Source organism: Chaetura pelagica, unplaced genomic scaffold, assembly GCF_000747805.2.
Source record: "Chaetura pelagica isolate M959 unplaced genomic scaffold, ChaPel_1.0 scaffold104, whole genome shotgun sequence".
In the NCBI taxonomy this organism is placed as follows: Eukaryota; Metazoa; Chordata; class Aves; order Apodiformes; family Apodidae; genus Chaetura; species Chaetura pelagica.
This window is the reverse complement of record NW_009953786.1, coordinates 3425444-3439189: the sequence shown is the minus strand read 5'-3', so window position 1 is coordinate 3439189 and position 13746 is coordinate 3425444. Positions and strand designations below refer to the sequence as shown.

Below are 13746 nucleotides of genomic sequence, written 5' to 3'. Positions count from 1 at the left end.
ATATTTTAGGGTAGATGCTGTTTTAGTAAAGCCTCCTAAAAGTAAAACTTGATTGAAATTTATGTTAGAAAGGAAAGAGGTAATGTTTTATAGGCTTCCGTCTCTAATTTGGGTCTTTTCAGACAGCCTTTTTTTACAGCAAATTAACACATTAAGATGAAGCCAAGCAAATCCATGCTTGTCTTTGTCCTCAGTGCCCGCAAATGCAGATGTGAGGAGAAAGACCTAATTTCTAAAATAACCTCCACTTAAGGGGAGGAATATCTTCCAAAAAAGAGAATGGTGTTGGTTAGGTTGTGTCTGATAAAGAAGAGGAATGGATGGTCAGCTTTGAACTCATAAGAAATGGGACGACACAGAGGCATTGCAACAAGTCCTATGCCACCAACTGCTTCAGTGCCCTCTTCGTTGACTTCCATGAATGACTTCTGGATGGCTTTGGAGACAACTAAACCATCTTTCCCAGAGATTCCTGACAAATCAGCTTTTCCCCAGTCAAAAACATTCATAATTCCCATCTCCTGGAGAGTTTTGTCGAGAACGTAACTTTCCTCCATCTTGAACTGGGGCAGATACACCTTCACTCTCAGTGGTTGCATCCTGGTCAAGCTGGTCCATGCTGCTAGTTTTTCATGTGTGAGGCTGCGCTCAAGCTGTAAGGCAGTATTGGTAATGATGATTGACACCATATGACCACACTGGAACACAGTTAAAGTATTGCTCTGTGTGCAGCCCCTTATGATTGCTACTAGGGAGAAAAAGTAAGTGTTACCTGTTCTAGGCCAGTACAGTCCTCACAGACAACTTCCGGAAGAAGAATGAACATGCTCAGCTCATTATTAAAGTATGGGAGCTCTATTACTTTCATTTTCAATTCGTCTATGATGGCCATGTTAAAATAACCTTCTTGAAACATCATCTGCACTGTCTTTTTCTCATTCTGGAACACATGAAACATATTAAACTGAAAATACAGAAATGTTCACTGTGCTTGCAGCTGGTTTCAGTATTGAGATAAGACTTCAGTCCAACAAATATCATTTACACTGGTCGTGGGTTTTATGTATTTGTAGCACTGATGTGTTCTTCCTTCTTAACTATAGTTCCAATGAATGTATCCATCTTAGAAGCATAAAACCTACTTTTCCATTCCTACTGGTGCCAGATGACTTTACTCACAACTCCCTTTTTATGTCATTCTTTTTTCTGCCATGTCAGATGAGGAGATAGGTGCATCTGATGTAACCATGAATCTAAATTCTTCATGAATAATGTATAAATTCTCCTGAGATAATTTGTCTTTTAGCTCATTTTTTTTTCCTGAAAAAAAACACTGTGCTATTGGTAAATAGTAGCAGAGGAACAGAATCCTCATATTTGGGTCCAAAAGCAGGCTGGTTTTGAAACAACATCCCTAGTTGCAAAATCCCCAACAAAGTTAGTGCATCTGCTCAGTCACTTTGACCCAACAAGGATTTCAGTTGCATGAGAGCCACTTCTGATGGGAGGTGATAGAAACAGTTACATGTTTGGTCAACAAGCTGGAGAGCTTATGTAGATTTGTTCTAGCTGAAGACCAGTGTCTCATCTTGGGATAACAGAGAAGAGGAAAACTCCTACCTGTTGTTACAGGAGACTGACATCTGATTTCCAACCTCAGCTGTTCCTGCTCCTGCTCATACTGTACCTTGTTCAGTTGGAAATACGTTTCTTTAGTGTCTTCTTTCTTAAATTCTACTGCCCACTTTCCTTTAAAATATATGGCATTGACCAGGACAAGAACAGTGGAGGGATCAATTAACTCAGCAGCAAACAGGTCTTTGATTTTACCTTTAAAAATAATGAATTAAGAAGAATTATTACTTTGTTCAGGCAGTCAGCAGCCTTTGACTATTAATAACTACTGCTGCAAATCTGAAAAGTAGTATAATGCTGTCAAATAACAACAAGTCTATGTGCAGCTTTTGACGCCAGGAACTCAGGACATTTTTGTACTTCTTCCTATATTTCTTCCCTATTGAGCAAAAAAAATGCAGTAAGTATTAAATATAAAAAAATGTTGCTATCCTTCAATGAAAAGGTGAGAACTGCTATTCAGACATAATATTCCTAACTGATTGGATAGCAATCCAAACAACTCACACATAGTCTTCTTTACCATTTGTCTCATTTTCCACCCAGAAGTTAATCTTCTCTCTGGCTTCTTCTTCAGTGTATTTAAAATTGACTGCTTCCAGTTCTGCTCGATAGAATTTCTTTGTGGAATCCAAGTATTGCTGGAAAGTAAAAAGAGGATTTTATTGCAACATGACAATTTTAGAGAGATAAAAAAAAATACATTTGCAAATATTAATTTTTTTTCTGCATTTTCAAGCTGTACTGAGCAGCAGAAATGTCTCAGTGCTGTAAAAAATACCTAAGATCAAAACCTGGTACCTTGCTGTAAGCTTATATATTGTTAAACTGCCTGATTTGCCCCAACCATCAAGTGAAGAAGTTTGCCTTATTTTGAACAAATAACCAGGACTGATAATATCACAAGATGTGCATGTGTGTTAGTCTGTGTAGATGCATATGCTGTAAAACTTATAACTTGTATTAAGTATAAAACTTTTTCAGGCTGTTCATCACCCTTTTCTGGCTCTGAAGATCTCTGTTTACCCAGAGTGCAAAGTTTGGGAAACAAGGTGAAATCTTGACTTGAAAAGAGGTGATTACAGAGATAAAACAATGCTGTTTCTAGCTATACACTTATAAACACCTTAAATCTGGTTTTCCAAGGAAATTATTTATATGCCCTTGTATTACTTGGGCTGTCTGTATTCCACAGCAATGTGCTGAGATGGTCAATGCCACTTTAATTAGAGTAATTACCAAAAATCTCAACCATGCATCTCTCTTCTAAGCCTTGTTAAGGAAATGTGGATGAGTGAGTAAAAAAAAATTTTTAGAACACACTCAAGGAGAAAAATAGTCTGCTGGTCATGGATCTTTGTTCCTTGGATAAGATTGATGCAGCAAGTGCAGCTCTGTTGTACACAAGGTGTGTGGCAAGGATATGTTGACAGTGAGTACTGTTAACAAGTTTTCTGGGAAAACTGTTCCCACAGATCTGTTTCTTTACCTAAAAGCTTTTAAGTCTCAGTTTCCCAGCTCTTTGCTGTTCCCCATGTCTAACCACTGGGCAACTGAGACGGGAGGGCTCCTGGACTGCAAGGGCTGTGGAGTGCAGCCACTTGGCAGCACATCTCGACTGCACCATTGATTCATTTCTGCTCTGACTTCATGAGGGAAGATGCTCTGCTGCACTCTTAACTCCCAGGAGCTGTTAAAATGGACTCCACTTACCTGGAAGAATGGGTAAGTAATTTCTCCAAAGAGCCTGTTGGCAATGGTGAGAGAGCAACCTGGTCTGGGTTCACTGATTGCAGCCAACAGAGCCTGGAACTGGGAATGGACTTCTTCAGCTTCTTTGCACTTTGAGCAGGAAAACAGAAGTTTCATGGTAGGCTTTGAGCTTTCCTGTGCCAATCTGGACCTGTGGGTGAACTACAGCCTTGCTCTGCGTGAGAAATCTGGCTCCACCCAGTTAATTAAGGCATTGGAATAAATGCATCAGGACACCACCTCCAACTCCCCCTGTACCAGATGTATGGAATGACAAACCAATTCCCCTTCAAGCCCACACTAGTCCACCTACAAATCACACTGTACCCTAAAGTGCACACTGAGCAAATACCTGCTGGGTTAGATCCTGGAAGGAGCAAGCTCCACAGTATCTTTGGCATACCCTGTAGACAAACCTTTGCAGGTGGCAATTTAAGCACTTATCACAATTTAGATTAGTACTGTGTGTTTTTATTGGAAACCTGTAATGAGAAGGCTTAGCTGTTGACATGTGTGATCTCACAAGGCCCCTTAAATAACTAATAAAAGAGCAGTAATAAGCAGGTATGTAAATCTAGACAGAGAGGCTGCTCAGCCCTGCCCTGCTTTCTGATTAAGTGATGGTTTGCAAGGAGAAGGGTTGACAAACTAGCACCTGTTTCTTCATCTCAGAACTGCAGCTGTGTCTTACCTTCTCAGAAGAATATTGACTTCCCTGACTTGTACTGCTCAAAACTTCACTGAAATGAAATACCTGCAATGTAAATGTTGGATTAATGCAGCTGAATTATGGTAGCTCGAAGCTAAAAGAGAGTGTTGCAAGCCTATTCCAAGAAGCAGCCAGACACAGTCAATGGAGAAAGTCCTGTTTGTCCTTGATTATGAGATCCTTGAAACAAAACAAGAAGGTTTTGTACAGGATGAGCTTATTAAGTCTTTGAAATCTTTTCCTGTAAGAGAGAAGACTTTGGGTATCCAGACCATATAAAAGGGAATCACCACTTCTGAGCCCTGGGGAGTTGAGGGATATCTCCAGAAAGTCTCCTTTAGTATTGATGTATTTATTGAATGATCAATTACTGTAATACTGTTCAGTCTGAAAAAGTGTGATATTAGGAATAGCATAAGAGAAGGTATTTTTAAAGGGTTGTCTGCATCACTCCTTTGAATGTTTAGGAACTATATCCAGTGGTACTACCAGTCTCTTGACTTGTATCTTGCCACTGTCCTCTTTTCACAGCAAAAGAAACCCACCTTTTCAATCTGTTTGAGTGTGTTTCCCCTGGCTCCAAGGACAACCATCCCAAAGGCAGCTGAGAGACTTAGTGGGGAGAAGAAGATGTTTTCATTTGTTTTTCTTTTGCTCAGCTCTCTGAAAAAGTCAAGACAGAACTTGGCATTGGCTGTGCTGAGAGAGCACATTGTGGTGCTGTGATCACCTGCAACAAGGGAAACAAAGATTTAGGCTGCTCATCCTTACACCTGCTAAGTTTAGATCCCTTGGAGCATGGTCCCTTGGAGCATGGTCTTCTGCAGTAGTGTGGCTGAATTGTTCAGCACTTCATGGAAGATTCCTGATTCATCACATCTGGCATATCACAGTGAATCTGAAAACCAACACCCTGAACTGCAGGAGAAACACATTTTCAGAGACAATACTCTTGAGTACAGCTGTTTTCCCAGCTCAGGCAATAGCTATGGCTTTGTCACTTAGTCCTAACTTTGTCCTAAACCACAGTCCCAGTTCACTATATCTCCCAATCTTTCTTGCCCCAAGTACTCGAGATATAATACTTATTAATTACACCATTTGATCATAACTCACTCTCTGTATCTCTCTCTAAAAGCTTTGTGTGTATTAATCAACTGAGCCTCACATACTGTGTCCTTCTCAGGCTGGTTGCTTAACAAACATTTGGAAGAAAACTGAGCTACAGATATGCTCAATTAACAAGATTTAAAAATAAAAAAATAAAAAAGGCACATTGTGTATTAGCAGAAAATTCCAATCATGTTTTTCTTAATTTATCTGCAGCTTTAACACTTTTCCTAGATATACTTCACTTAAAATCACAATTATACTAGCAGGTGATCTTTAATGTTCTGCAAAACTCTTCACATCTTACACCTAGAACAGACTTTCCCATGAAAGCCTTTTCCCAGTGGCTTATCCAATAAAGTCATGTAGCGACATCTGATCCCTTAGAGAGCCAGTTCAGTATTTTAGAGTTACCATTATTTTGTGTTTTTCTGTTTCCACCATTTTGTGTTTTTAAATTTCCACTATTTTGTGTTTTTGCTGAGTCATAGAATCATAGAATCTTAGGGGCTGGAAGGGACCTCGAAAGATCATCTAGTCCAACCCCCCGTGCCAGACCAGGGTCACCCAGAGCACATCACACAGGAACGTGTCCAGGTGGGTTTTGAATGTCTCCAGTGAAGGAGACTCCACAACCTCCCTGAAGTCCCTGAGTCTGAATAACTTTCTCCACAGATGTGTAAGATAACTTCCCCCATTGGACAAGAAGAAATAAATTATTCCTATAAATATTTAAAAGATGGAATGGTGTAGAAAGATTTTTGCATTCATGACTTACCAATCAGAAGAAGTGGAAAAAGGTTTAGTTTTAATCTTCTTTAGGAACACACCTGGCAAAGCCATTGTACAAATTCAGCACAGCTTCATCACAAAGCCCATACATTTTTATGTAATCCAAAACACTGCATAGCATCTTGAAAACATTCTCACTTCCTCAAAATATGCTACAGATAGCATGTAAGTGCTAAGCAGATACACGCGTATCAATCTTTAGACCTTTCATAGTTACATAATCTGTAACGTAAAGGTTAGAATTAGAGATCAAGGAGATATTTACCTTCTCCTCAGGACTGATGGTGTCAACTTGACTGTCGAGCTTGATGACAGGACTTCTGGAGCAATGAGATATAAAGCCATTGCCACTCCCAGTGGCAGCATCATTTTTGCTCATGATGAATCACACTCCTGTGTGTTGCAACCAGTTAATATAATTATGGGACCTTTTGTGGAATCTATAATTTTTCCTTATCCCCAGCCCTTCAGAAATAACTCACAATTTTAAATTCATACTGAGATGTAAAAAAATTCTCCATAGTTATAGAAACTCCTAGAAACAAAGGACATTTCAAGGGGTTTATGTGTAAAAAATAAATTCTACCAAACTTGATGTGTGTTACTGTAAGAAGTGGCACTGTCAAGTGCAAACACGTATGTTTTTGTAATAGGAATTTATTATAAAACCTCTGCAGTTGACAGAGTAGCAAGGGAAAGAAAAATTTAAAATGTAAAAGTACCTACCTGACCAATTGTGACGTAAGTCAGTGGTTCCAGAGTGGAGGTAGGGCAGTTCCCTTTACCTGTTCCAGTCCTATGCCTCTCTTCAGGGATCCCTTCCAGGGAGCTTTTCCTACCTGTTTACTCCCCTAGATGGGAATTTTGTCCTTAATGGAGAAGAGGAACTTCACCATTTGTTCCAGAGTTTATTGAATATCCAACAGCTTGGACAAACAGTAGCACAGCACTGCAGTGCCAGCTGTGCATACCGGGTATGCTGCAGCTGAGTGCTCTGCAGTCGTCACAGTGATGCAGCACAGGTTGTGTGCACTTGTATCAACCACATGGTATGTGCAGACTAGCTCTGCTACATGCTGTGCTTCCTGCAGGGACACTGCAGCTAGGGGCTTGCCATGCATCATCTCCATTTCCTTAGGTTCTCCTGATGGAAATATGAGAGCCCTGTTCCTCTCCTGAGGATTCCTGATGTACCTTCTGCAAATGAGGAAGACGTTTGTGGCACAAAAGGCAAAACATAGAGAAGTTATCCCTGTCCACATAACCTTTTTTTCAAACCTTGCATTCTGTAGATGTGTTTACAGGAAAGCTGGGGGAGTTTTGTTCAAGCAGCCTTCCCACAAGACATTGATGTGTCAGCTGCTTTTAGCCCAGGATTTCACATTCCTCCTCATTTTTATCAGTAACTCTGAGGAAGTCTGGTTCTTGCCTTATGTTGCTACAGCAATGCCTAGGCAGCAAGGAAAGAGCAACCTAATGATAAGAAGTGGTATGTTTTTGGAGTTCTTTACCTTGAAAAAAATCATCCACATTTAGGTTGATATGGTGTGTGGGTGGGCAGGTATTTGCATGAGTGCATACAAGGACAAATACTGTTTTGTAAGAAGTAGTTACTGCTACTAACATATAGTTACATCCCAACCCAAACAGATACCAGGCCTCTTCAGTATTTAGGAAGCTCTGGAGGCTGCTTCATATCAGTCACAAGATACTTGTGAGTTAATTTGTATTCCTTTTTTGAATTTTCCTTTCTTTTTTTCTTAGAGGAAATAGAAAATAAAAACATGCTCTTCATTGAAGCCCTGAGGATAGGAAGGTTAGAGCTGCACAGATTTTGCCTGAAGTGAAGAAAGCTGTAGAGTCTGGTTTTATTTGCTTAATGTTGAGGCAAAAAAACTTCCCAAAGTAGTGTCTGGTTTGCTTTTCTGATTTCTGCTGAGGAAGTGGATGGTCTCCACATGGGCCCTTCAAAGCCAGACTCCTCAGCCTCTTACTCATGTTGTTGACTAAAGGAAACTGCAGATCAGAAGCAGGCAGATGCTGTTCCCTTTCTTGTAGTGGTGACCTGTTCTTTTCATTCTTATTTTTGACACTAGTCATAGCACAGTTGAGGGAAACTGTTGTGGAATAGAAGAGCAGAAAGTATGCAAGTAGGAGCATTCAGCCATCTCCCAGAACAGAAGGAGGTGGTTTCCAAGCAGCAAGACACAACTATGTGTTTATCTTTCAGGAATACTGGCAATTTTGAATCCAAATTAATACAGTGAATGGAATATTACAATCCTGGAACACAACAAATCATGTCCTTCAGGCAGAGGGGTGTGTGCCAGAGCCACAAGTCCCTTTAAATTTCATTCTACTGTGCATAAATCTGTCAAGGTGAAGTTCAAGTGTTCTAATATGCTAGCACAGTGGAACACTATGCTGCTAGCCCTGGTTAGTTTTCTGGTACTTTTGAGCTTTTAACTGTCTTCAAAAAAACAGTCTTCTTTGTTGTTGTTTGTTATTTCTCTGTTTCTTTAGGTGTTTCTGTTCATACTACATTTTGAGTTACCCTGGAGGTTAACTGTCACTCTATTGCTCCATTTGGTGGAGGTTTGTTTTGCACGGAACATTTTCTATCAATGGATGAATTATAGCTAAAGAAGTACCTGGACTGGCATTAATTCCCAGAAAGAAGCATGTTCTGCTGCTCTTCTAGTCTATTCCTTTGAGTAGTTGATACCCTAGAGGCAAGGGATGCCATCCAGAGGGACCTTGACAGGCTGGAGAGGAGGGCCAATGCCAACCTCATGAAGTTCAACAAGGCCAAGTGCAAGGTCCTGCACCTGGGTGGGCACAACCCCAGGCACAAATAGAGGCTGGGGGAAGAATGGCTGGAGAGCAGCCCTGAGGAGAAGGACTTGGGGGTGGTAGTTGATGAGAAACTCAACATGAGCCACCAGTGTGTGCTGAAGCCCAGAGAGCCAACCTCATCTGTAACTTATTCTGTGATTCTATATTTTCTGCTCTTCTAGGTTAGTATAATGCAGTCTAGAGAGTGGCTTAGACAGGCATAGTTCTCTAATGGGCGTGTCTGGGAAACAAGAGTTTTTGCTCAAATAGATTGAAGAACCTCTTGCATTGTAGGTTCTGAGGAGACTCAGCATGCAAATAACTGCTGAGAAAGACAAAAAAGCTCATCCTGCCTTTGGACAGGGAGCTGCACTAGGACTCACTTTGGACAGCTAGTTGGACTATTATCCCTCCTATCTCCCTTCTTGCTCCTGGAAAACGCAAAGGGAAAATGAAGAAGATTGAAGGTGGTCATGGTAGTCTCAAAATGAGAAGACTGTCTTTATCCCTTTGGAGGACAAGCCTCCAAACAGGAAAGGATAAATAAGGAGAATTTTTTGAAAGGTTACAGAGAAGCAGTTGCTGAGACACATTGTGTGTGGAGAGGAAGATGAAGATGTAAAAGCACTGTAAGTGCAAAAGAAGTGGCAGATTTTGTTTCAAAGTTAGACTGCTCTGGAGATCATGCAGATTTCAAAGACAACCCTTGTACCTGGTGGTCAGATCTTGTGATGTTAAAGTTGCCCTCAGGCATGGAGGAGCAGATCACAGACTGAGCTGCTTCCTACCCCTAAAATTTCCCACATTTAGGTAGTACTGAAAACAAGGCCACATCCTTAGGGACAAGTTTTGTTCAGCACTGTTTGCCTGTTTGCAGTCATTTTGGATTAAAGTCTCAAAATTCTTGTTAATTTACCAGTGAACAACATGAAACACATTTCTATTAGTGCTTCTCATGGCCTTGGGGCCATGGCCAAGGGAATGATAACTGCTGTGCATAAATTATAAAGTGCAAAGAGTTTTTATTACATGGGTGGGATAAGTAGAGGACAACCAAAACAAGGAACAAGGGATCCATCAGTGATGGATCAGCAGAACACAATTTTACAGCAAGAAGCAATGACTCCCTGGGTACAGAACAGACCATCAGCATGTCCCTTGTGATTATTCTTTGCTGCAAGTGCACTGGAAGAAGAAGCCTGGTTGGCTACAGTTCCCCCTTGGCTTTTTTCTCACTGTTTTCAGCCGTAATGTTTCTCTTGCTGTCAATGTCTGCAGGACACAGCAGGGAAGCAGATTCTTGTTGAGAAACCAGAGGCTGATCTCAGGCTTGACAGCAAAGGCTCTTCTTGTTCCTTTCATCTGACAAAATGCACATTCTGCTACCACTTTGACACTGCTCAGGTGGTAATTACAGAGTACCTGGTGTGTCTGTGGTTCCCTGTAATAAAGGTACCATTGGATAAATAGAGTTGATGAATAGCAAGAACAAAACAAAGACTCCTGTCAGGATTCTTACTGAGCCAAGGGCCACAAGGGCCCACCCTATTTGCCAGACATCTGCTAAGTAAGCATCACAAATAATAACAAACCTTATGCATCATATGAGAGCAATTAGATTGATAAAGCATCCGTGGTAATCCACAGCAACTTTTGCAGGACAGAAAAATGCCTCTTACCTTGAAAAAGGGGGAAAGACATCAGAAGTTGTTGATGGTCTCAGCTCACTTGGGAAGCATCAGGAGAGCAAAGTCTGATATTGTCATTTTGGGGCTGTATGAGTCAAGAACCTAGTGAAAAGCAATTACCTTCTAAATTACACTGCTGAATTAATTACTGAGTTAATTGGCAAGAGTGCAGAAGTTGATGAGTGTCAGCTTTGCAGAGACTTGGGCCACCTCATCTGGTCATTCAGCTTTCTGGGGAAAAGGTGATCTCAACACTGCTTTTTAACTCCTGAGCTTCTTTGTGCACCAGAAGCCTTTCCATTATTGCAATGGACCCCTTTACTCTCCAGGGAGATTTAGATATGATGCAAAACAGCATCCCAGATTTTTTCATCTTTAATTCATTTATCTTGTTGGCATCCAAAAAATCCTCCAGCAACGCAGCCAGTTCTGTCTGTTGTACCTTCTCTGCTCACACCCTTTATCACCTGCTCATGAGCCGTGGCTAACAGGGAATAATATTTCTAAGCAAGTATGTCTGCATGTGTCTTCTTAACTGGCTTCCACAGAGCAAGGGGTTATGGCTAGACAGATAAATACATCTGCATGATGAGCCTGTTTCATAATGCTGGCTGATCCAGGCTTTGTGACTGGTCTCATTCACAGTGTCTCTGGATATCATTCCTTTGTGGCAGTTTAAATCACTTTATGTTAGGTTTTGTTACTTAAATAACAAACACAGCAGTTTTTTTAAGCTGTGAGATTCAGAATGTCCATCAATATTCCTCTCCTAGCTCTATGTCAAGTAGCTAAACTTCCTTTCAGCTCAATGCATAGCTTATCTTGTCAGTCCTCATTGTGGGATGCAGTGATGAAGATAGGGAACTTTTGCATTTAAAAAAGCAGATATTAGTCAATATTGGTGAAACACTGAAAAAGAGAACAGATATTTCCATGCAAATGGACTGTTGTTTGGGTTTTTTTTGAGATTGCAAAAGACATCGACTTGCATTTTGAAGATTATTCACAAAAAGGTAGCAACTACTTTTTCTTTTTCTTTTTTTGACAAAGAAAAGTATACACTAATTAAAATTCTGACAAGAAGAAACATCAGGAGTTTGGCATTTCAATCTGGGCAACAGTCATTAGATTATATTGCAGTGGTCTCTCTGGACATTAGTTCTTATTATTTCATTGCTGAAGCCTGGAGAATCCTCCAAACCAGTCATCCTGCAGCCCAGAAAGTCACAAGCCTAGAGCATAGATACAAAGTCAAACTTGCCTATCATAATTATGGTGTACTTTGGGGTGCTTCAAGTGACAGAAATGGGAGTTAGAAATGTTTATGCACTTGTGAAAAGGAAATTCCTTGGGTTTAATCACTTAAGCGTTTCTTCAAGAGAATTCTGTGGAAAATTGTGTCAAAAACTTAACTAAAATCTAGGTAGACAACATCTACAGCCTTTGCCTCATCCACTAAGTGGGTCACCTTGTCATAGAAGGAGATCAGGTTAGTCAAGTAGGACCTGCCTTTCATAAACCCATACTGGCTGGGCCTGATAGCCTTGTTGACCTGCATGTACCGTGTGACAGCACTCATGGTGATCTGCTCCACAACCTTCCCCAGCACCAAGTCAGACTAACAGGCCTGTAGTTCCCCAGACCCTCCTTCTGACCCTCTTGTAGGTGGATGTCACTTTTGCTAACCTCGAGTTTTCTGGGAACTCCCCAGTTAGCCAGGACTGCTGACAGATTATGGAAAGTGGCTTGGTGAGCACTTCCACCAGCTGCCTCAGTACCCTTGTGTGGATCTCATCCAGCCCCATAGACCTGTGTGTGCCTAAGTGGTGTAGCAGGTTGCCACCCATTTCCCTTTGTATTAAGGGGAAATTGTCCTCCCTGCCCCTGTCTTCCAGCTCAGGGGGCTGCACACCCTAAGAACAACTGAATCTTTGGTCTTACTACTAAAGACTGAGGCAAAGAAGGCAGTGATTTGGGGATTACCACAAGAATATGTAGTCCTTTTTTAATTAAATTGGTGAGGAATTCCCAGATGTTTTGGAGAACGCAACTGTAGAGTCCTGAGAAGAAAAATTGCCTCAAAACAGCCAGCTGGCTGACAAACTGGACATTGTGCTCAGGTGGGGTCCTCGTTCAATAGGCCACCTGGACCCTGTCCATGTAAGGAGACCCCCTCCTTTGGCAGCCACCCTGATAAATGGGACACTGTCCTCACTTGATAAGGAGCAGTGTCCAGCAAGAGTAGCCCAGGACCACCTTGCAAAAGAACACTTTCCTGTTTAAAGGACAGAGCACATTTGTGACAATAAAGATCATTGCTCAGCCAACCCTGATGGGGGGGGGGGAAAGTGATCACCTGGACCCCCGTGCCCCATCAACTCATTTCCAGAACATTCCCAAATCCAACACTGAGTCTGTGCAAAGCAGGCTGAGCCTCACCAGGAGAGGCAGAGCCAGCTGCCACTAAAGAGGCAGACTGGGAATGCTCCAGGTGCACACCTGCCATCCAAGGACCACAGCATCAGGCTGAGATCGTCGCTGGATCCAAGGGTGGTGGTATCTTTCCTGTCCCCTCTTCCTTCATCTCTATATCTGTATCTCTTCATCTCTCTCTCTGTTTCTAACCTTATTCTTGGCACATAAGGGTAACATCATTTCTAATTTTGCTAAGTTTTTCTAGTTGTAACCTGTTGTTTTGAGAGTACCATTTTGCTAAGCTCTGTTGGTTGTAATCTATTGCTTGAGAGTGATATTGTTGTGTCTGTGTTTCTTTGCTTTTTACAAGCTTTATAATCTTACTCAATTTTAAGTAAAGTAATGTCTTGTATAAGCCTCCCGGGTCATGGTCTTACTCTAAGAGTACCATGCAGAGAATTCCAGAGGCTAATCTCACTGACTGGGTTGGTAAAAGAGATTAATTAAGAGAGAAGGATTGGATCCAAATCTCTCTGGGTTGCCCCCATATCTGGGGAGCTCTACCCAGGCCCATTTTGTGGGATGTGATATTTAATATGGGTCCCCACCTCTGGGAAGCCGTCCCCACTTTGCTGGACATGAAACACATGCAACACAGATCAGTGTTAATTGTTCTTGGAGCCAAGTTGTAAATAATAAAGCACTGATTGGAAACGGTTTTTACCTGAAGAAATGCAAAAGACTTCATGCAAAATCTGCATTCGGCCACTGACCACAACCTACATGCTCTGCAGGCTCCTTGCTCTGGGG

General features: G+C 41.4%; 1 protein-coding gene across 1 annotated transcript; it reads right to left on the bottom strand.

Moving 5' to 3' along the window:
• Positions 1 to 248: 248 nt before the first annotated feature.
• Positions 249 to 6377, bottom strand: LOC104391633 (ovalbumin-related protein X-like). Its single transcript, XM_010000960.1, has 6 exons — positions 6264 to 6377; positions 3349 to 3477; positions 2159 to 2276; positions 1688 to 1830; positions 773 to 940; positions 249 to 653 (listed from the first exon to the last, which is right to left on the bottom strand). The coding sequence occupies exons 1-6, from the start codon at positions 6375 to 6377 to the stop codon at positions 249 to 251; spliced, it is 1077 nt and encodes a 358-aa protein (XP_009999262.1).
• Positions 6378 to 13746: the final 7369 nt, after the last annotated feature.

Excerpts from the sequence above, each read along its gene's own strand:
- LOC104391633 (XM_010000960.1), bottom strand. The coding sequence starts at position 6,377 with ATGAGCAAAAATGATGCTGCCACTGGGAGTGGCAATGGCTTTATATCT. Across the intron at positions 2,277-3,348 it reads TTACTTACCCATTCTTCCAG|CAATACTTGGATTCCACAAA; the intron begins GTAAGTGGAGTC and ends TTTACTTTCCAG. Across the intron at positions 1,831-2,158 it reads GGTGGAAAATGAGACAAATG|GTAAAATCAAAGACCTGTTT; the intron begins GTAAAGAAGACT and ends TTATTTTTAAAG.